This window comes from Ammospiza caudacuta, chromosome 11 (assembly GCF_027887145.1).
Source record: "Ammospiza caudacuta isolate bAmmCau1 chromosome 11, bAmmCau1.pri, whole genome shotgun sequence".
Lineage (NCBI taxonomy): Eukaryota > Metazoa > Chordata > Aves > Passeriformes > Passerellidae > Ammospiza > Ammospiza caudacuta.
Genome location: NC_080603.1, coordinates 23,803,360 through 23,827,421, shown reverse-complemented (window position 1 = coordinate 23,827,421; position 24,062 = coordinate 23,803,360). Strand labels below are relative to the sequence as shown.

General features: G+C 40.1%; 1 protein-coding gene across 1 annotated transcript; it reads right to left on the bottom strand.

Annotated features, from left to right (window-relative positions):
• Window positions 1-5,155: 5,155 nt before the first annotated feature.
• PHC3 (polyhomeotic homolog 3) lies at window positions 5,156-23,775 on the bottom strand. Its single transcript, XM_058812223.1, has 14 exons — window positions 23,647-23,775; window positions 22,787-22,945; window positions 21,324-21,401; window positions 19,654-19,812; window positions 19,089-19,187; window positions 17,738-17,969; window positions 15,482-16,344; window positions 13,944-14,094; window positions 13,374-13,627; window positions 12,515-12,671; window positions 11,123-11,237; window positions 10,257-10,407; window positions 9,947-10,172; window positions 5,156-6,082 (listed from the first exon to the last, which is right to left on the bottom strand). The coding sequence occupies exons 1-14, from the start codon at window positions 23,770-23,772 to the stop codon at window positions 5,928-5,930; spliced, it is 2,925 nt and encodes a 974-aa protein (XP_058668206.1). The 5' UTR covers window positions 23,773-23,775; the 3' UTR covers window positions 5,156-5,927.
• Window positions 23,776-24,062: the final 287 nt, after the last annotated feature.

Below are 24,062 nucleotides of genomic sequence, written 5' to 3'. Positions count from 1 at the left end.
AGAGGATGGAAGCATGCTGGCTGGGTAGTGGAGGACACTACAAGCCCTCCACAGGCTGCCCAGGCTTCACTCACAAAGCAGATCTACCTCACAAATCAGACATTTGTGCTTCAAGCCTAATCCCATAATCAGCAGAGATACCCTGATTATTACCCAGCAACACCACAAGCCTGTCAACAACCCCATGTACCCAAGCAGTGCTTCATAAACACAATTAAATGCTCCTTCAGTGTTATGTATTGCACTTAAACAGAGTTTATCATCACAATTCTACAAATGCACAACTGTGCTCAAGTTACAATGACTTCTAGATGGAAAAAAAAATCCTTTAAAATCTTGTTTTTCTAGCTCCTTACTCTACAGAGTTATTTGGATAATTTAACAGGAATACTTGCTGGAAATGTAAAAAAAATTACCTTGAAATCTGTTCATTACACTGGCTCCCAGAACTGTGCTTCAGAAAAGTTAAATCCATGGCTACAAAAGCTGGACTATGAGCTTATTCCATATACCTGCAATTACCAGCACATTCATATCTCTGAACTTTGCTTTTTCCCTTCCACTTTGCTGTAAGAGATTAGAAAATACTATGCAACCTTCAAGTGAATGAGCAGGTGTGTGTTTTAATGCAGGGGTTACACAAACATGCACAGCAGCTTGGGATGGAGCACAAGTGAAGTGCTGACCTTGAGAGCCAGGGGTAAGGCAGGACACAAAACTCCCCAGCCCCAGAGCTGACACCCAGGAGAGCAAAATGCCACTTTCAGAAGTGGGGAAGGAAATGTCAGATTTCCCAGGAGATGAAGATGGTAAAAACAAACCAGGCTGATTCTCATGGATTAGGAACTGTGTGCTCACTGCCTTGGTGCTCAGTCTGGGTCCCAGGCCCTGACTCCATCAGCTCAGGCCAGGGACAGCTTCCTGAAAAACCCACACAGCTGCACTGGAGTGTCACTACTGGCTCTTTTTCAATTGTCACCATTTGCAAAGCCATCCAGGTTTGTAACTACACAGAACCTTTCAGGTCTAAATAACCTCTCATGACTAAAGGCAACTTTTTAAAAAATTAATTTAATTTAGGCTCATCTTAAATGAACTAAGCATTAAATGAATTTAAAATTTCTTTCTCCTTACAGCATTTCCTGTCTGAAACTACAGCTCGCTATGCAAGAGTGACTTGAAAATTAATTCACTATGAGCAATTAACACCTTACAGTGAAATTATTCCTTGATAGCTCTGCTCATACCTGTTCAACTCAGCATTGAATAGGAACAGGGTATTTAAAACAAAATACTAAAATATTAGCTTCTCTCCATCTCTAATAAACTAATTCAGGTGCATATTAAAAAACTACCCTAGACTGATTGTTTTGCACAGTCATTATCTGCAGCCTAGAACAATCAATGAGGAAATACCTGGTTAATGATGACAAATATATTTCTAAGGATATGCTAACAGGACATCTCTATACAATACTGGTGAGAAAATAACCCTGCAAGCCTTTATACATGCTGAGATTAATATGAGCAGTCTCAGCACAATCAGAACTACTCATGTTATAAATTATGGGGATGTCTAATTATTTGCAAAACCAGGACTCAACACAGCTGTCACTGAATGCTTTGATCACTCAGAGCTGTAGATTTGTCACTGTGTAAGAAATCTGTGGAGCTCTTGAGGTGGAAGTTTCTGCATCGATATTGTGGTATTAGAATGAGAACATCCATCTGGAACTGGCATCAGTTGTAGCTGCCATGCCAGGCAGTGACACAGCACACCCAGCCCAGTCTCACACTGAACTTCCATTCCAATTACACTTCAGTGGTTTTGTACCTGAATATTTCCTTCCACTTCAAGATACAGAAATGATGCAAAAGCTATGACAGATCTGCCCAAACAGTTGGTTTCACCCTTTAATCCTTTCCTGTTCCTGCCACATCTGCAGTCACAAAGGAATTCAATCTGTTCTATCCAAAAGGCTGGATTCCTTTTTGGACAAAGCACAGGTGGAAGTCAGGGGGTAAATGCCTGCTTTCACAGGAAAAATATGAGGAAATGGATGCTTGCAGGACTCAAATCTTGTATTTGAAATGTCTCATTGACAAAAATCTAGCAAAGGCATTACCCTCCATCAAGAACTCAATTTCTGGAAAATAAAATGATGGGTTAATGGGTAAAGAATGGATTTATAATGCAGCCTGTTTAAAACCCCTTCAGACTCTCCCCGGTGAGCCAAAACTGGCACTTTGAGTCAGTGGAGGCAGCCAAGCCTCCTCAGGGGAGTGCCCTGCTCCTGCTGCAAAGCAGGGATGCTGATACAAGCCAGATGGATCAGGGAGGCTGCACACCCCTTCTGATCATTCTTTAAAACCCTAAACAAACCCTGAAGCTGAGACAAGTGTCACAGTTCTGTTCTATCAGATGAAATCTTGACAGACACCTTCAGCCCAGTGCTCTGCAAAAGGGCCTTGCCCTGAGCTAATGCTGCAGTTTGCATTAAGGAGTAGGGTAGGATGGAGAGAGGTGGAGAAAAAGGAAGGGAAAAAGCCATGGAATGTATCTCCCTTCTGACCTATTCCTACAGAAGCTGAAATACTGCAAACATTACTCTGAGGGGTAGCCTGCAACACCACAAGTCTGAATACAGAAAGCAAAATCCCAGGAAATAAAGAGAATAAGAAAGATTTCTTGTAGACATATCCTGTGGGAACAAGTGTTAAAATACACTTCAATCTTTAATACTTCTTCTTTTGCAAGAGGGTACAGGGTACTAACATGTGAGAAAGCCATGGGAAATGGCAGTATAAGCCTGGGAAAACCTCACCTATCTGAACAGCAAATGGCCAATACATATAATGGTTCTGGAGGACTCTAAGTATTATATTGCTTTTTGGAGAAAATTCATAAGCTTCCCAAGTAGACTTCAGCTGCACTTGGAAAATTTTCAGCCTACTTTCACACACAAGTGTGATTTAAAAAAAAAAATTATTGACACAGCTACATTGGCAAACACTCCTGTACAAGTGCACTTCTATCAGGAGAGGATGGTATAGCTATGTCTGCTTTTAAGTTCCAGTTAATTGCCAAAATCACTGAAGAAGAAAAAAAACTTTCAATATGCATAAGGCCCACACTCTAAGCTGTTGCACTTATAAATATTTGAAGCATAACTCATTATCTGTGGCTCTCCCAAACCCACAGGGAATGTTACATACCAGATGAACAGGAGCAGATGTGCCTTACTGGGGTCTGCTCTGGGCTCCTGGCACCTGGCAGTGATTCTGGCTGAGCTGGACACAAACACTAGCTGCAGAAGCTCTCCTGAAAGCTGTCTAATAAAGCAAAATTAAAGCAGCCATGAAATTCTCATGCATGTAACACTGATTAACCACAGGTCTAAACAAGACCCCTAAGTCCACATTTTCTAGTACACTTTAAGCCATTATCAAACCACATTTATGTATCCCTACTTTTTACATTGCCTAAGAACAGTACAATCAGAAGACAGATTAAAAATTAGCCAGTGAGATTTCTGTATAAAAATAATAAAACTTTAAGACAAAAGCCAAAGGATAAATATCTAAGATATCTTTAGTCTTCAGTTAGCTCATCAAAACAGAACATATCCTTTAGAACATATGTTACAGATATGCTACACTGTGTATCTTACAGAAATGCTACAAATGGGAACCCACTGTCTCCATTATTTGAATGTCTTTCAAATGAACATTAGCAAACATTGGAACTTCAACTAAGAAGTTTATTTTACAACAGTAACCGAAAATAGAAAAAAATAAAAACAAATTAGAAAGTGCTTAGCAACTTCCCTCCAAAATAAACCCAGGCATCAATTCATCCTCTAAAGCTTTGGTGCCATTTGGGTAGGGGTTCTCACCACAAACCAGCGTGCAACTGCAAAGTGTTGTCCTAACTTGCAGCTTCAGTGGTTAATAAAAACATTAATAACATCTGCTATTAGCAAGCTCAAACAGCTGTAATTAAGAACAATGATTCTAATGTTGATCTCCAGAAGGTAATGGTAGAAAATCTGTTAGTGGAAACAAAGCAATAGTCTAATTAAAGGAAAATGAAGCACAGATTTTTCTGTATTTCAAATTTACTCTTTAAGGTCATCAGTTAAATAATATACATATTAATCTGTCTGTCACAAACCTGCCTTTTAGCCAGTGTATGTGCATTGACTCCTTTTGATCTAGGGCAGCAGTTCTCAAACTTTAGGTCAGTTCCTCTTCTCTTCAGGAATACTCTACAGCCCCCTGAATACCTCCCTACACAATCATATATTATGCATTAATTTGCATAAAATACAAAAAAATACATTATTTGCAGACACATACACATATTTAATTCAAATATACACAATGACTATCAGCACACGTACCCTTCTTTCCCTAAACAAGAGCTTAAGGATCCAGGTCTGTACATAAGGGGAGTGGAGCTGCAGAAGGGAGGGAACAGAAGGACAAAATACATCCATGAACATCTGTGCACAGGCTGGGGGGAGGCAAAGGCCAAGAAGGTGCTGCTGCCTCAGAGCCCAGGCAGCTTCCACGAGCATCAGTAACTGGGGAAATGTATTTGTTCCACAGAGTGGGAGAGAGGGAAGATGGAGGGGGACACTAAAATCCCACCCCCTGGGTCTGCAGCATCCAAGGCAAAATCTCCTGCCAGAGGGACAAAGCAGGATATTTCTCTGTCCTGGTCCTCCCAAATTTGCACTAAACCAGGACATTCTCCCAGAGTTGCCAACACTGGCATTCCTCCTGCTGAGCTGCAGCTCCAGGCTCCCTCATGGCAGCAGCAGCTGCTCCTGCACAAGCTCTGAGGGGGCCTCACTGCTCCTTCCTCAGAGCACTGCAAGCACAGCTCACAGTGGCCACTGGACAAGGAAAAGGTGCTTGGAAGCTTCCAGTGAGGCAATGGGAATGCACTACAGGGAAAGATGTTAGAAGAGGTATCAAGAAAAAGAACATCTGAGTTATGCTGTCCCTTCTCTACCCCCACTCTCTAAAGCAACTTGTCTCAACATGAGCTGGTCCTGGCTGCAGTTTTCAGCCCCTCACACCCAGGCATTTGGGAACCTGAACCCCAAGACCTCATACTCTTCCTCAAGGTCCACTCTGAACCCCCATTTGAGAACTGCTGGTCTAGCTTAACTAGCAGCATGTGAAACTACAAATCTAACACTTAATGCCCCCTTAGTGCATAGCAGCATTCAAAGAGTAAAGTAACATGTGCTTCAGTTACCTCTGGCAGGAGTGTCAGTAGCCTGATCATGAGGATTTTGATGAGATATCTACATGGTTTATAGTATTTTACAGACTTCAAGAAAATACTATAGTGGCAGAGATGAGGGTAAGCCTACATGAGGAAAACCAGCTGCCAACCTACCCCTTACAAACAATTTGCTCAAGACTAAAACAAACTCAGAGAGCACAACTAAATGCATAGCATTTTACTGGTACTAGTGCTTCCACAGGGCCTGTGGACACTTCTGTTAGTTCAGTCCAAACACTGCTGTATGTGGGAAAAATCTTTCAGAATACAGCAACACGATTTAAATGGTGTCTAGATTGGGGTGGGGACTGGGGTGTTAATCATAACTCATAAAATGAAGTACATGTTGGGGAATATCTAACCTACCACAGCATATTTCACTTCATGTTTTTCCATGAAAAAGTTCAACTCAAAGCATTAATCAGGCTTTACCATAAACTTATTAGTTGTTGAAAACTACAGAGGACTCCTGGTATAATCAAAGGAACATTTTAAAGTCTTTATGTGGGGAGAGTCCCACCTACTTAACAAAACATCACAGTAACACTCATGCCACAGTGAAGATGTTGGCATATTACTGTTGGTTCTGTCACTGAGAAACTCTTGTTTAAACCTTCCTGTTCACCTCCTAGGATTCTTTCAAGGAATTGATACGTGCACAGATTTTCAATGCAGGTCCAAGCTTAATATTCATTGCACTCATTAGGTGATCCTCCTTCAACAAAAGGAGAGCTTGTCCATCAATTTCTTGTGCTCTAAATTCATCTGCAATATCTTGACAACCTAAAGGCAATAAAAAATATGATTACTGGTTTAGAAATGCCCATTCTTAGATCCAATGTCCACACCAGAGCTTTTCAGCAACACATTTTCCAGTGCTCATCCCTTTAGCTTGTTGAACCTAAATTACATGCATGAGTTCAGTATTATGATGGGAATTCTGATATAACATGAAAATAATTTTTACTACAGCCTCTAATTACACTGTATTTACTGGAGAACTACTCATTGGGAATTTCAAGTCCCAGCAAAGACAGAATTTTCATTTGATTAAGAGGAACAACCTCTCATCATTGGAAGAGATTGGGAAAACAGCACTGAAATAGCAATCAGGAACATAATTCAAGTGGGTTCTTTCCAGCAATAAAAAGATACTGTTATCTAATTCTATAAATGAGAACTATATTATACTGCTCTTTGCAGTGAGAACATCCAAATAGCTACAATTTCCAAAAGGAGTTAATTCCATCTGTGTGTTACACCACAGAGCTAAGGAAACAAAGTTTTGATGTATGGGGTTTGGCACAACCATCTCATGAAGATATTTATCATCAGTTATCAGAGTGAATATTCTACACACAGCAGTAACTCACTTCACAAGTGCAACTTGAAACTGGTTGGATCTTTTTTCCCAAGTTAAACTTCTTTTCTCAACATGAAATACCAGTTTCAGGTTACTGAAGATCACAACAACAAAAAAAAGATTCTACATAGGTTGGACTGTCCCAAGTAACTGAGGGCCTCTTTCCACTGAGGAACACCGTGGAAATAAAGGTTCCTCCAAAGATGTTCTGGATATGTGCTGAGCAGGCTCAGTTATGCCTGGCTCTATGGCAGCTCTGTTAGATGGATAAATGTTTTCTAGTGTCCATGAGAGCACCCATTGTCAGTTGTTTATTTCAAGCTTCTTTCCCCCAGCCATGTTTTTAATGGGGTTTTTTAATACATTTGTGTTCTCAACTCAGCAGTCTCTCCATCTGTCTCAGAGCCTTTCAGACACACTTGAATTTGTGCTCCACTTTCCATTCCTGATGTCAATTATTCCTCAAGAAGCTTATTTTTCAGCATTTTTACATTATCCCTTTTAAAAATACACTATTATAGAGATATGAAATTACTGTGATTAACTTTTGTACCTAGATGACAGCAACTAATTTAATATTCTCTTGTGTGTTCAGATTTAAATTCCATAAAGAATAGATAGCCTAATTTCCTGATGGATTTACAAATGTGTACAAAGCAAACAGAAAGGAAATGTGGAAGGACATATCAACATCCAAAAATTAATTCATTTGGATCATTACTGTGTGAAGGTTGTAACATTCAAGGCTGGAAAAAGTTAGCTTTTCACAAAGAATAAAGCACATTTTTTCCTTAATGATCTGTTAAACAGACCTCATGTAACATCAGCTCTGGCATCATCATAAAGGTTTTCTCATTGAAGTGCTGACAACAGATAAAAGATCTGTAAGTCAAGTATTGAGTATTTCTGGGAAAGTATCATGGCATGTCTGATTTGAGACCTGAACAATTGTGACTGTCAGACCACACCATTTACAAAGAGTCTGAGAGATCAGGAGAAATTTAGGAACAAAACATTCAGGAAAAAAACTGGTCCTACTGGAATAGGAAACTGGATGTTTGTTGTTGCCAGCTTTTTTCCTTTAAGCAATTTCTGTGCAACTTCTCAAGTATTTTGTATCAAAGTCATTTTTGGAAAAGCAGAGCATGGAATTTGAAGGTATTGCAGTTCCCACATCCAAGCACATCTGGGTATATTCTCGAGCACTTTTGCAATTGCTTGTTGTGCAATAACTTGGCCAAAAGAAAAGGGTGGAGAGCTTGTGAAAGGTCATTTATCTTGCAGCTGAAGACAGAAAGGAGAACAATTCTGTCAGCTTAAGTTGTTCTGTCTCCTCCCCCAGAAGAAGCAGCTAACAGGGCAAAAAAGTGTCCTGGACATTGACTTCTCCAAAAGGCTCCAGAGGAACTCAGAAAAGCCTGACAAGGACACAAGTTCATTTCAGCTACAGACTGTGCAGAAAGCTGTAAATGAAAACAGATGTTGCTAATGTTTATGGAAAAGTGACAAATCACCATCTCCTACAGCATGGCAGATGGTCTGCACAGACTGCACCAAGTAGATATAGAATATGAAATGCCATAATGGAAATCATCTGTATTATTTCCTGCATTAATCAATCTTGGAAGTATATGATAAAATATTTTTTCAAGAGAGCGACTTGAGAATATACTGAAAAGAATAAACCCCAAAATTACCCAAAAACCCAAATGCAGCAACATAGCAACAAAAATTCTGGCAGGTTGTGAATATAACTTTAAATATCTATACAACTTCTTTTTAAAAAAAGTATTTGAGAAACTAGGCCTTCATATGGAGAGGAATGAGTAATTACAATAAACTTTTATTACATACAAATAAATATAAGTTTGCTTAAAATCAAAGATCACCTTGTTTATAGAATCCAAAAAATGAAACCAGATCCAGCAGCTGCTGAAATATTGTAAAAGTAATTGTTTCAAAACAGAACACACATTTTAAGAATAAAATTTTTGGTTTCATACTTGAAAGTGAATTGTGTTTATGTAGCACTTCAGTTATTCTAGCACAGGAACTGCCATTTATTGAGAGCCTAGGATTAATTATTGAATTAACCAGAGTCTTGAATCCATAAAAACAGTAACTGAAAACAGCAGTGACAGAGCTACACTCCATAACACAGCTCAAGTACAGAAACAGGAATGACCATATCCCAAACCTAAGGAGCTTTGCTTGTTTCTACAGCCATCACTGCAGGCTCCCAGAAGCTGAATTGTTACTGGATTGCAATAAACTATCAGAAGAAAGGTACTTCAAGGATGACTTTTGCCAATTTTAAACATCTCTTACACAATTCTTTGCCTGACCTACTACAAAGACTGTCTGTCATAATGCATGTGTATGACTTAGCAGTGAAGATATATTCCTTTCAGGTTAATAGTCTAATGGGATACACAAAAAATGGGATAGCATTCCAGAAAAAGTAGAAAACTAGAAACAAACATGGCCTGGGTTTTAATGGGTAAGCAACAAAAGTTCTGGTATGACTGCTACTGTGGAGATCTGCCTTGTTATCTGTAGGGATTACAGTGTCTGATCAGATAAAATGGCATCCTTGGGAAAAGGTGGGAGTGAAGCTTTAAAGGTTATGAGAGTTAGGAAATGATAAATGTCAAATAACCTGAAGATGACATAAAGGTAACGGTGAATATTGATCTAAAGGAAAGGTTTGTGAACAAGCAAAAAACCATATTCTTTTTTTCTGAGAACAAACTGAGACTAGCAGTATGCTGAGTTTCTAGGCAAAAGACCTCTGAGCAAAGCTGCAAAACAAATTTTAACTTTATAGCAGAAACTTGCTTATTCTTTTTTAATGACTTGTATCATGTCAGGTGTTTCAAACTTTTCAGTTGTATCAAGGGAAGGAACACTGCTCTTGCTTTTTCTACTGAATAAGCAGCAAGGAAGGAAGAAAGAGAAGGAGGAAGTGAGAAAGGAAGAGAAGAAAGCAGCGTAACAGAGAGGGAGCGTGTCTGATCTCTCTACTGACCTCTTGAGAGAAGTCAGACTGAAGGAAGGAACAGCTCTAATCTCCATCAGCTGGGATGCAACAGCAGAAGTGGGACTAGTTCTATCAACATGGGATTTGTGCTGAAGGAACAAGCAAGAGGAAACAAATCACATTCCAGTCTCTATCACCAGCTAACACTGCTGTTGTTACCACACCACCTCCTCATCACAGCGCTGCTATAAAGCAAGGAACTTCATTGTTAAAACAAGAGAACAAGTTATTGCCCCTTCCATACCAGGCAGAGAATGTATAAAGGCCCAGACTTCATCGACAGTCCACACTGAGGGGTCAGTCTGCACCACAGGTAAGAGGTCGATGCTCTCTGGCGCTTTCCTCATCCTCAGCTCCCGCAGCTCCCGCTCCCTCTCACTCTGCCTCCGCAGGCGCGTGGTCATGGCCGTCGGAACAGCGTCTTCATGAGGAGCCAGATCTTCTTCTGCAGATGGATAAGTAATTGGAAGCTGGAAAACGCAGCAACTCCAGTATTAGGCTTTATTTGCAATTCCCAAAGCAGTGCCATAGTTTTAAGCAAATGTTCCACAGACCTGTCTAAGAAAATGATCTCGTGACGCCCCCTCAGGGCCGCTCGGCCGACGCCCGCGTCGCCCAAGACTTTGGCTATCTGACTTCCGATTCCAACGACTGGTCTTGTCTGATGGAAACAGCCCAAATTTCTTAGTACAACTAAGGCTGTGCCTAAAGAAGTAAGATATATTCAATAATGCACTAGTGGTTTTTTGGACTGAATTCAATCAAGTTACCATAACATCACAGTGTTGTAGAAATGCTGTTTAATTACAACAACAGCTGTCACAGAAATACAAGAGAAAGGTATCTCAAAGGCCATTTCATCAAAACCTTAATCTCATTGTGGGATCAAGTACATCCAGATTACCCCTGGAAGATGTCTGTCCTTCCCATTCTTAGAAATACCTTTGTATTTTATCACATAGTACAGTTCTGCTCAGAAATGTCCACTAAAAAGCTAAAATCACATTGTATTTTCTCTTTCCATTTTCTCTACCTAGCTGATACCCAGGCAAAGCAGGATAGAAGCAAAAATCCCAGGCTAAGATTAAAGGACTAAATCTCTTTAAGATTATTTTGCTGGTGGTGTCCCAAGAAATACCAAATCAAACATATATATATATTCCCACTACCTAAATGGGAACATAGCAGACATATGAGAAAGGTCATGTCCAGACACACTGATGCCAAAGAAGAGCTAAGTGGTGAAAAGAAATGGGAAATTATTCCCCATTTCTAAAACTTATGGTATTAAACATCAACTTTCCAGTTGTTATAATGGAAGATTTTGCATTCAGATGTTGACTGTGAATTCCTGCTCTCTTAACCAGGAGAGATTAATCCATTAGCCAGATAATTATAAACAATAACTGCATAGAGTTACCTTTTGGCACAGGATGTGGAGCAGAATCTTTTTGACCGCAGAAACTTATTGGGATATCCCATTTTTCCACAAAATTCACACTTCAGAAGATCATTTTCAATTTCATCCAGTGCCTCTAAAGAAGGAATGAGGAATAAAGTCAATTTCAACGACACAAAATCATGTTCACATCTCTCCCCTCAAGCAGGCAAAAGATCTTCAAATATTTAACACATTCAATTAAGTACTTTGATTAACAGACAATTATGCAAAGCTAAGCAAGTCATAGATTTCATTCTGTCTAGAAAAGATCTTGAGCAAACCAAACCTTAATGAACCCTCAATTAAGTTATTCAATGAACTTAATCAGTTTTTTGTTGAATTTCAAGCCACCCATGAGCAGGTCTGCCCTCAAACATCGCAAGCAATTAAAATAGAAGGGTAACATTCCTCATGAATTGCTTCATAAAGAATTCATTAAGAGAATCAGGCCTTCCACAGTATAAATGCAAACTCTCTGTAACAGCATAATGAATTAACCTTTTAAAGTACTTTCTTTGAAGAAGCAGCTGCTACAACCAAAGGGACTTGTGAAAGCAAAGAACACATTGAATCTTGTATATATGTAACGTTCAATCTATGAAAAAGATAAGCTGCATACAACAAAGAAAAGGATTATTGCATCTGCTAATTTACAGCTTATTGTTACAGAGTATTTTCTCTTATTGATGAGATGGCCCTTTTCTTACTCTACAAAAAGCACTAGTGCAGCAAAGAGCTAGAAATACTGAGAAGGTATTTCTGCCACACACACAATCATCCCTGATTTACTATCAGCAAATCTCCTCTACTCACGTGATGTGTACATGGATGTGTCTCTATGCTGGATGTTACCTACCAGCTCATCTAATGAGTAGTTACAAATTCTCTACATAAACCTAACATCAGCTGCAAGGAGCTAAACAAAAACTAAACCCAAAACTATGAGTGTTTGGATAATTGCACAAAACAGACAAGCTGTCTGAAATCTGAGACTCAGCATAGTGCTCATACTGAAAAGAAATTTGAATTAATATCTAATGAAACAAATTATGGACAAAATTACTGCTGCAAAGAGTTTTGATTTGGAAGAAGGAATAGAAATCTTTAAGAGAATGAAAGAAAGACTTGCATTGAGACTAAATTTAGGCAGATCACCAAAAACAGCTCTGATACTATAAGGATACAAGCTGTGGGAAAGAAAACCCAGGGTGGCTAAAAAAATTCTGAACTTTCAAATCTTAGATGAATTTATACAAAAATGTGTGTCCACAGAATAACTTGGTTTCTCTGGGCCAGGCCACTGTTTGATTCCCATTTCATAGCACACAGAACTGGAGGGGGGAAAAGAGCATTTAAACAAAAACTACAAACCTTCTGCAATCATATCTTCTATCTCTGTGTCTGAGGAGTTGTCTGCATGTTTTGTGTTCTGCAAGTCTGATTCAACACACACCACACTCATGATCTGACCCTCCACCAGCAATCTCTTCTCTGCAGGCTGTTCTACCAGCAAAGATGAACGACTGACCTAGTGCAACAAAAGCAAAGCAACTGTGGGTAATTAACATTATTCACAAGAGTGAATTATTACAAACAATATTTGTTTGCAATTTTCTCAGTAGAAGATGATCAGTTTCTACCTCATATCAATGAAGTGTAATTATATCGTAACAAAGCTCATTTCTCAAACAAATTAAGACTCACTCCTGCTCTGCAGAGTTTGCAATTATATTTAACAAAGGGAGAAACACATTATACCTACAGAAACGAAGGAATGGGAAAATGAGACACACATTAAATTAGAAAGACGGGCTTTAAATTGCCAGTTTGTGATTTAAAATTTTCAACAGTACTTCTTACCAGACACTGCACTAATTACACCTAGCCCAGTTAAGAGCTTGCCAGTGCTTAAAACAACAAATTGTAGCAGTTTAAAATTTTAAGATTCAGCTCTGAGGGTCAAATTAAGGCATCACTTAAACAGAGGGATCTAGGAGGCAGACAAATGTAAAAAAGTTTTCCAAGTGGTAGCCTAAACCCACTCTCTGTAGTTAACTCCAGACATAGCCTACTACTACTCAAGTCACCAATCAGTGGAGAGAAGGCAAAACCAACATCTGAAACATAATTCCAGATCTAAATATCAACCAGCCACAAATAATATCATTCTTACAAAGAGTATAAATTTCAAAGATTAGTAGTAAAAAATTCCTAGCAAATTCAGACTTACAGGGAATGGCTCCAACCCCTCCTGAATGACAAAGCCCTCGATGACGTGGGTCAGGATCTGGGGTTTAACAATGGCCTGTGGAGGTTTGTTTTCTAGGCTGGGAATGCTATTGGGCAGGGAGGTGCTGTTGCTCCTTGTCGTTGCTGCTGGAAGCAAAAGAGGGGGTGGTGGAATAGAGGCATGGGAAGGATCAGATGGAGATTTAATTACTGAGGCACTGACAGATGATGTCACTGAAGGCAGTCCCCCATGTTCTGCAAAAAACAACAAAATATGTTATGTTTTATCACTTATGTCCAACCATTGGCTCAGAATCAGGAAGTAAGAGGTGATAAATCCCCAAGACCCATCTCTGCACCCATAACCCCTAATACAGGCTCTTCCCTAGGCTTCATAGATTCCACTTTTAAAATAAGATGGTTTATCTCAACAGACTATTCCACAAACACACCCTCCTCATGCAAACATCTTCCTTTACTCAGTACCTGCTAGCTACAAACATAGTTGCCCATTAATTACTCACACAAATCACAAAACCAAAAGCTATCTTAGCCTGGCATTTGTCCTCACCTGACAAAGGATCTTCTGAATTGAGAGCCTCTCCATTGCCCAAGGTGATGGCTGGTGGGGACAAGGTGGGTGGTGTAGGTGTTCTTGCCATGTGGACACAATCTGAGTCCTCGGGCATCTCCTCTTCACACACATTCTCCACTTGGTAAATCTGCATCCAACAAACTATTGCTTTAGAGAGATTTCCATTCTATCTTAACACCTTAAAAGAGTTGCATAAATACAGTTTTAAAAATCAATTACCAGGTCAAATATGTTAGTCTTCTAATAAAATACTAGTTCCCAAAATGTATACCAAACAATGAACTCTGAAGACATCACAATGCCAGTAAAATTATTTTGTTACAAACAGCAATACATAAAGAAGCTCCAATCAAACAGAGCAGAGAACCTGTTTCAATACCTTATGTGTACAGTTTACTGTTCTTTTTATTTACACATACGTTTGATGTTATTTAAATACATCTGCAAAATGCAAGTTTAATGACAAGTCTGCAAATTGTTCTATCTTACACAGCAGTGTAATCAAGCTGAGTATTTCAGAAGAGTACACCAAGACTATCAAGCATTAGTGGTTATAAGAGGTTTTAAGGTCTTTCCCTCAAAAGTATTGAAATAAATTTACATAAATTCCTGACAGCAGATTAAAATGTAAAACACCACCCTGTCAAAAGCAAACCTGGCTTCTACTCTTTTGTCCAATTTCTGCATGAAATAACAGAGTTGAGATTATTACCCTCTTAAAATAAACCGAAAATGAACAGCACACCTCCTTCCTTAACCTGTTGATAGCCTCAAAAAAGCCTACAAGAGCTGCTGATTCTTTTGCTCATCTTAATCTCATTTAGCATTTTACCACTAAAGCTCAGCAATGCCATCTTAAATGCCAGCCTTACTTGCATAACATTTTATTTTCCTGTACATCATTTTAATCTAGTGATTGAAGGCAAAACTCTCAATTACAAACTGCAGGCATCTGAGAAAAACACTGGACCAAATTAAATAGTGGTGATGGGAATTGCCAAAACAGCATCAAAATTCCCCTATTCTTTTATAAAGAGGATATTTTCAATGTTAGTACAAAATAAATAATCCACAAACCTATCATCTTAATAACCTGATATGCACCTCCCACCTAGTATAGATTGTTCTCCTAATCAAAATCTATTTGTATTGAGGTAGAAGTTTACAGTCCTCATGTCACATTTACCAAAATTCTTTATGCAAGCATTGCCATATGTTTACTTTTTAAAACTTCAAATACATTGTAATTTCATTAAGAAACAAGATTTTAGATCTTAAATTTACATTTTCACGATTCCTGGTTAATATTCTTGACTGATGATCCATTACAAAAAAGCCAACAAAAAAACCCCAAACCAAAACATGAAACAGAAGGAAAATGTCTAGGATTTTCTTAAAACTCAGTTCTGTAATCATTAGGTGTCTTGTCCCCTGTCTAGCACCTGATTTAGGTCTCTTTGAAGTCAACGGGCCTGACTCAGGGAAAGAATAAAGGATGCAATGTTACCACTCACCACTGGAGTTTCAATCGGAACCGACGGCTGCACCTGCAGATTTACTGCGACGGTCTGTGGCGGTGGAAGAGTTTGAAACGGCAGCTGGACCAAAGCCTCTGCAGCAGGAAGTTCCTCCTCAGAAACCAAAGTGTTTTGAACCAAAACCTGGCCCTGGGACAGAATTTCAGGCTGCACTTGTAAAGACTGCACAGACTGCAGGGGCAGCGGTTGAATCTGAGTTGAGGATGCCGAGAGCTGAGGCGGAGCCGCCAGAGGGATGGGGGCGGATTGCAGGGCTGGATACTGCTGGTGTGGCGTGGAGGACACGAGCTGCTGGCCCGGGGACACCAAGCCGGGCGGCTCCACGGCCCCGATGTGCACGGCGGGCGAGGGCGGCAGCGGCAGGTGCTGCGGGAGGCTGAGCGGCTGCGAGGGCCGCGCGGGGTTGGCGGCGGCCGCCGGGGGAGCGGCCGGCTCGGGCTGCAGAGCCGCGGGCACCAGGGAGCTGGCCTGGGACTGGATAAGGGCTTGAGGGTGAATAATTATGGTGGGTGACTGACTCGGGGAGTGCGACGGCGGAGGGGACACCACCACTGACTGCTGAGCTGACTGGGACGGGGTAGGGGAGAGCGTGAGCGGCGGAGGGTGGATGTGCATGGGGGAGCAGTGGGACGGGGCGCTGCTGGGCGCATGGCTGGGCAGGGGCAGGCAGTGCTGGGATGGAGGCGGCTCCTGGCCCGGAGGAGTCTGCAGTGCAATCGGCTGCACTTGCTGCTGCTGCTGCAGGATCAGCTGGTGATGGGAGATCTTTGGAGGTGGTGAATGAAGTGGGATCGGCTGATGTTTTACTAGAGAGTGAGGTTGCAATGGAGAATATGAAGCTGTGAGGGAAGGGAAAAAAGTATTTATTAAAATTAATATCTATTTCTTAAAGTTCTGAAAATATTGTAAAATACCTCCAAAACTCTCACTTTAAAATATTTTTAATACTTCCAATATTTGTTTAAAAATATCTTCTTTGACAGCACACAGAACACAATAACAATTTATTAGGGTAGTATATCAATTTCAAAAGCAAAATGCAGCAATGAACAAATGAATATGACCATGCTTTTTACATATAGAAAGACACTTTCTATAAAGAAGTATCTAAATTTATCTTTTTGCTGTTAGGTCTAAGATTATTGCTGATCCAGCCTTATTTAAGAATTTCACACAACTTTAAATGGATTTAACCTTTGCTTTGAAACAGACTGGAAGAGAAATGATAAGCACAACAGGATTTGCTGATAACTGTTAAGTGAAACCTCAGATAATACCATGCTAAGAGACTAAATAAAATTCCAAGAGTTTAGTATAAATTTAAACCACTGAAAGCATTTGCCTGAACTTGAACACAGCAACTGAGAGGTACAAACCTAAAAATAGTGCAGCTTGCAGAGAAATCATCACCTTTAAGCAAACCAGTGACTCACCAGCCATTTCTTACAGCACACACACATTTTCCTCCACATGCAAACCTCTTCTTTGTTTTATCCACTTGGGAAACAACTCATTTATGTAGGTTTTTTGATTTGTTCCGCTATTAACTATGGGGTTTTTTCTTACCAATGTGAGTTCTGAGTGCAATAGAGCTCAATACCTCCAGAATGTCTGCCTCCAAGTCCCACTCTTTCTCTAAAAGCTGTCATTAAGCCAAGCTACATTCCACAGAATTCAGACCAATTGTCTAGACTACCATCACTTGTTCAAAATAAGAAAGCTGAGATGCAAATATGCTGCATGCAGTGTAGTGCCTCTCTAACCAAATACAGGTTATTTTGATTTATCTTGATACAAAATACTAAAATTTTAGCATTGTTACCTATGGGTTTATAAAAATACTTGATATAAGAACATTCTCATGACACAGACAACACAGAAAAATGAAACAAACCACTAATAAAATGGATTTAGATGGGAGCAAGAGGCTTGAGGTGGTTTCAGCCCACATTTTGCTGCCCAGAGGTGGGATGGCATGTCCTGACAATGAATGAGAGAGAATGAGAATCATGTTTGTGCTGCGACTCAACAGGGTATTGCAGTTGCTATATTGTGCTTGGATTGTGATTTAAGAATGTTACTGCTTCTGCTTAATCAAAATCCTGTGCAACGTCAAAGTGAATTTACTAATAAAATCTGAACTCTGCTCATGTGGAATATCTACAATAAGATGTTAGAGAACACTGAAGTGTGACAGAAGCATGGTTCCCCACAGCTCCACACGGACCCCACCTGGTGCAATGAGGTGGTGGATGCTGGAGGTGCGTGTGGCGGGCGTGCTGCGGCACTCTGGAGCAGGGCTCTCTCCTTTCCTGCTGCTTTCTGGGGGGTCTGAGCTGCCCTTGGAGCTGCTGCCAGCCTTGCTGGGGCACACAGACTGGGTTTGGCTGCTGCTCTTTGGTGGCCCATTCTGGGAACTTGACAACACACCCAGCTTCTGACTGCGCAGCGTCAAGTTCTGAACCTGGGAAAGGAGCAAAACATGAAAAGAGCCAAACTCTATAAATAGCTGTGATAAATATCAGGCAAAAACAGCAAAAGAAGAGTTACATTTTGTAATGCTTCTCATCCCATGTGATCATAAGAGGCTAAAAATCTGCATATCAAAGTATCTTTAAAGCTATAAAATTTAGAGGATAGGGATCTTTATTACTTCAGTGATAAATACAGAAGTCTTTTTTCCCTCATTGAATTTTTAAAAGAAATGGAAATTGTTAATTAATTTGAATTAAAACTTTCATTTTTCTCTTTTATTGTGCCTTCAAAGTAAGTGACACAAGGCATCTAAAGTAAAGGCAATTTTATTTTTACAGACACTGCAGAAGTGCAGTGGTTTGTGAGTGAGCTTCCAGACACCACCATAAAGCAGAGCCTTGGGTGGTCAGTGGGACCAGAGTCTTCTTTGCTATCTGTGTGCTAAACAAAACTGAGACCTTTGTTTCTGTATTAACCTCCAAACCAACCAATATTAACCTCCCTTCTCATCAAGACACCTCCAATGCAACATGAAACAAAAGGTTTGCTTTCTGGAATGTACATCAGTCAGAGATCATTTTCACTGAAGGCTGTTACCACACCCAGATTCTGCATGTAATGATCCTGGATTTCCAATGCTATGTGCTGAGCTAAAATTTCATTTTCAAGGGTAATGCCTGCCCTTGTAGCACTAATTAACATAAGCTTTTACAAGAAAAAGAGGACTAATTATTATCACCATTCCCTATTTAGATTACATACTGCACTCAACAGTTAGAACCTGTGTAATGAAGAGCCAGTTTACATTTCATTCTCACTGCTCTGTGCCACCACAGGGCACATTCAAACCCAAGACAATCGTGCTTTCTTCCTCACTGGCATTCAGGAGGCATTTACTGCCATCCTGCCCCAGTGAGGACAAATCCTTCAGCACACCTTCACAGAGAAGGTCACCCAGCTGGAGTTTGACAGAGCCACCCCAGCAGCTCATCTGCCCTCTGGTCTGGGGTGAAAGCAAAGCAAGAAAAATTAAAGCACGAAATTTCCTTACTTTTCAGTTTTGTCCCACTTGATGGGGCAGACCTTTAATCAGTTTAGACAAGCTCACCTGAGTAGCTGCAGACTGACAGGAAGATGAGGAGGATGAGGAGACAACAGGAATGTCAGACTGGACAGCAGCCACAGTGGTTGCAGGAGTAAAAATAAGCTGTTAAGCAAGACAAAAATATATGGTAACAGACTGAAATTTTAAAAATCTGTGAAAGAAATGCAGGATCTTAAAGAGATACATACTTCCACATACTCATGTACAGCTTCTAAGATTTACTTTTTTACTTTTAGATTCATTTATTTAAAGAACTATTTATCATGGTAATTTTAGTAAACCAAGAAAATAATAGAGAATAGAAACAAAGAAAACAAAGGAGAATAATGTAAACCAAATATAATAATATATTTGTTCATATTGAGAATCATCTTTGAGGTAGATAAACACATCTATGAACTTTCATACAAGCACATAAGAGGACTTTCCCTTCAATACTACAAATTCGTGGGGGAAAAAAAAGACAAAAGAGCAGCCCAATATCTCCCATATTTAAGAAAGAGAGCTTAGATCTTCCAATAGGGACAGAGCAAAGGCAAACTTTGCAAGGACTGTAATCAAAACTTACCATCTGAGCTCGTAGGTACATCTGAGCCTGGCTGGCACTCAGGGTGGGAGAGGTGCTGCCCAGCAACATCGTCTGTTGGGTGATGCTGCTGCTGGTGGTGTTGGAGGTCTGGGAGCGGCTGATTATCTGTGCAGGTGTAGGAGAGGTGGAGAGGTTAATCTAAGGAAACAAAAATATTGCTGCTGTCATGGAAATTCCATCATCCTATGGGCTAAAGCCAGAAAGCCCTTGATAAAAATGGCAGGGGCAGTTGGAGTCTCTGAACTGTGAAGATAACAAAAATATATTGAGCTAATCATCACAAAATTGGATTCTGGCAAGATTGTATGTTTTTATTCTTAAACTGCAAACAACCACTTTGCAGTAACTAATTATAAGCAGTTATGAGTATAAACAATGATAGGAAGTCTGAAAAATATGTCTCATAGAAATACACATTTACTGAATATGCAGAATGATATTTCAATATTTTAAGAAAAACACCTGAACTTTAATATTTAAGATCTTTAAATGTATATATTAACTGTTTGGACTGGTATCTTCTATTATGCAACCTGATCAGGGCACTTCTTTGTGCCACCACTTTTGGACTTTCAATCCTCATTTCACATATGCACACTAAAAAATGACTGAAGACTAAAACCTTTTCCAATTTCATATTAAATGCTCAAGAACCACTCCTTAGCATCTTCTTAAAAAAGAAGCTTTTGTGTCTTTGCTTTTTCTTTTTTTCTCTAACCAGTCTAACAGAGTTAAGTGCCCAGCTCTTTTTCATCACTTACTTAAAAGATTTCCTTGAAAAACCCCAGCCCAATTATTTTGTTAGTTTAACATCAGACATCTTAATAGAATTTACCTCCAAAGTTTAATGAATAAATGGTTTTACTTTTAACAACTGTAAGCCAAGCCAAGCTATGAGAGCTTAAAAAAATACACAGTTAAATCACTGAAGCTATGCACTGGAGTCATGAACAGCTTGAGGGTGTGATTAATAAGCAGGATGTCTGCAGGACTAACAAATCCTACTTCAGACAGCTGCAAAACTGTATAGAAGATACTGTGCATGTCTGACAATGGAACTTAAAGAAATACAGCATGACCTGAACACAGAGCTGCTCACAACTGAAACCTGAGCACATGCCTAGAATATGGGAAGTGAAACTGCAAAAAAGATGAATGATAAAAGATGATAATCAATAAAAGAATGAATACTATAAACATTTAATCAGTATCATAAATATATATGAGCATTGACTTGGATTCTTTAGATTTAGTGCTATTGAATCCCTGATATATAGTTATGATTTTCACCTACAGTAGTGCCCTCAATAAAGAAACTAATGTAGAAAATCCAGTAAGGAATCATGTAAGAGATGAGAGCTCAGGGTGTGATTTCTGCAGGAGTTTGAACAGCCACTGGTGCTTGTGGAGTGAGCAGCTGCCCCTCAGAGCATCAAGAGGGGTCTGGCACTTGGGAAGCCAACACTGGCTGCCAACAATCACATACAGCACCCAGCACTGACTACAGTCATCACCCTGCTCCCTGTGTCTGTAGTATTAACTTTAACAATACAAACTGAAATGCTATTCATATTTTCTGCTTTTCCCTGTAGCCATAGAACAACCAAGCAGGGTTGGGAACGGAGGGAGGGCTTGGTGCAGTTACGTACCGAGGTCTGCGACACGCTTGACTGCTGAGTGACACTCCCAGTGGGGGAAGTACATTGCCTCCCACCTGACAGGCTTGCCTAAATAGCAAGAATATGTGTCAAATAGTGAAATCAGAAAGTGTTTAAGTGATGTTCATTTTATTGCACAAACCATCAGAAACAGCCCTCTCTAACTTTACCTTTCTCTGAGTTAACAGTGATGCTTTACTCAGTGGGAATAGAGTGCACTCTGCACTGTGGAATGCTACCTGCAAGGTGCTAAGTTCCTTGAAGTCCTACCAAATTTCAGGCATATAATTCTTTCAGATCAAGACCTGAAGAAAAATGATCAGAGGTAAAGTCTGCCAAACTGCTAATGATGGAGCGAAGTGATCACCTCACAATCTATGGTGCTCAGAACTTAAAATGCAATATAATAAAAAACTATCATTATTAAAACTCACATCATAATTTTATTGTGATTAGAATCTTCTAAAATATATAAATGCTGTACAGAACAGCCTCATATTCTGGAATGGTAACTTATGTATGCACATGAAGTGTCTGTCACAGGATGCTGTTCCAGCCCTTCAGATGAGTAACAGGGACAGTGATTTAGGTTTCTGTATGAACAGAACCAAAACTTCTCAGCCTTTCCCGACCTGATTTTCTTTGCTCTGTCTCAGTAACTGTATATCCACATAGAAATCCATCACAACAAAAAAAGACAAATCAACATATTACCACAATCGAATGAAAAAGGTATAGAAGAAAAAGCCAGGAGCAAAAATGAGTCAGTCCAACTCTGACACCAAACAGCCACATCCCTGAGGTCCATAACTCCATTTAGCATTTCCCTGTGCAAAATCATTAACAACCACCTCACTCTGCAAGATCATACTCTCAATCCAAGGCAAACTGAGGTCAAAGGAAATCTGATTTAATTCAAAATGGGTCTCCTCCAGTGATCACTGATGTAAAAAGCTGTGTTTCAGATATGTAATGTCATTTGCCTCCTACATTTTCACACTCAGAGTTAAAATTTAATTTTGCCATTACATATAATGCAGCCAGATGTGAGGCAAAACACACTAAGATGCCAGATGTTCATTATTTTTTATTTCACTAAGATATAATGTCATTCATTGCTTCCCCCAACAACTTTTAGAGAAAATCATTGGATGAAGATTGAAGTAGTCTATTTTTAATATTTATTTTATTACTGCTTGATGATTTACATGATGCATTATAATGTATGCAATAAAGCATGGAATGGTTGCCTACTGGAGCATCTATACCACTGGACAAAATCCTCCAAACAGTTTGGAGGATGATACAATTTAAAATAATAACATCATTAAAATATAACAGTGAATTATCATGAGGCATTAAGCTCAGGCACTTAAGCTGTTATAACATTTGACAATGACTGTAGCCCTGCTCTAGACAATTCCCAATTCTTTTTCAGCAATCTTCACTCTCACCTGTGGAACAGTTGCCAGACTCTGAAATTGGGTACTGCTTAAGTGCTGCTGCTGCAGAGCAGCAGTCTGCAGCATTAGGTGCTGCTGCTGGGCTGCATACATCTGCTGGAGGTACTGAGCAGCTGAGCTAGGAGGACGATGCAAGGCCTGCTGAATAACCTGTGATGAATCAGTAGGTAATTAATTACAATTACAAAGCACTCACCATGCTGACATGATATTTAACTTTATCCTTACAAGGAAATAAAGCCAATAATTTTTTCACACCAATTATGTCATACTGAACTTGCTCCCTCACTGTCCTTGACCAAGTCACAGAGTATTGTCAACATCAACATATTCACATTCTCAAGGACAGCCTGACAATACAGCATCATCCCCAACACATCCTCCCAGCCTCTCAGCTGCTTGTCAACACATCCTACATCATGTTCTGCTTTCTGAGAGATCAGACTAGTGTGTGAGAAACCCAGTTATCAAACACAACAGAATGGACTGCACAGAGTTCAAGGAGACCTGATTTAAAGAACAGCAAGAGGGGGCTGGATCCCAAGCAGGACTTACCCACACAGATATCTTGGATCAAAGTTGGTCAAACAAAAACCTTTATTTTGCAAAGGTTTATGTAATTTGCACCCTCAGCAAATGGTGAACAAACCAAACTTTCTATCACAGCATTTCCCCTTCCCTTATCTGGGAGACACGCCTACCCTGAACTATCCCTAAGTGATCCAGTAAACATCTCCTGCAAACCAGCAAGCCAGCTATGGAGAAGGACGGCAGCAATAAGGAATGACAAGTCAGCCCTGTGAAGTGCCCAGAGCTGTGCGCAGGACAGGAGGCAGCCCCAGGCCCAGTACCTGCACAGCATGTCTGTCGGAGCCGCTGTAGACGGAGATCTGCGGCAGCGGCGGGCGGGAGGTGGCGCTGGTGGTGACGGTCGCGGTGGGTGCAGAACACGTCGTTGTGCTGGGTTCATTCTCCATAGCTGAGCAGCGTCTGTCCAGCCTGCCGGGGGTGACACACAAGTGGTTCACAAGCAAGGCCACAACGTGCCGATTTTAGTGCAAAAACATGTTTTGCTGAGACAGAAAAATGGACTATTTCCAAAAGGTAAGTTTCACAGAGTCACAGACCATCTCGTCCCACCCCCTGCCACGGCAGGGTCACCTTTCAATTAACCAGGTTGCTTCAAGCCCCATCCAACCTGGCCTTGAACACTTGCAGAGATGGGGCAGCCACAACCTCCATAGGGCCTCGCCAATCCTATAGTAAA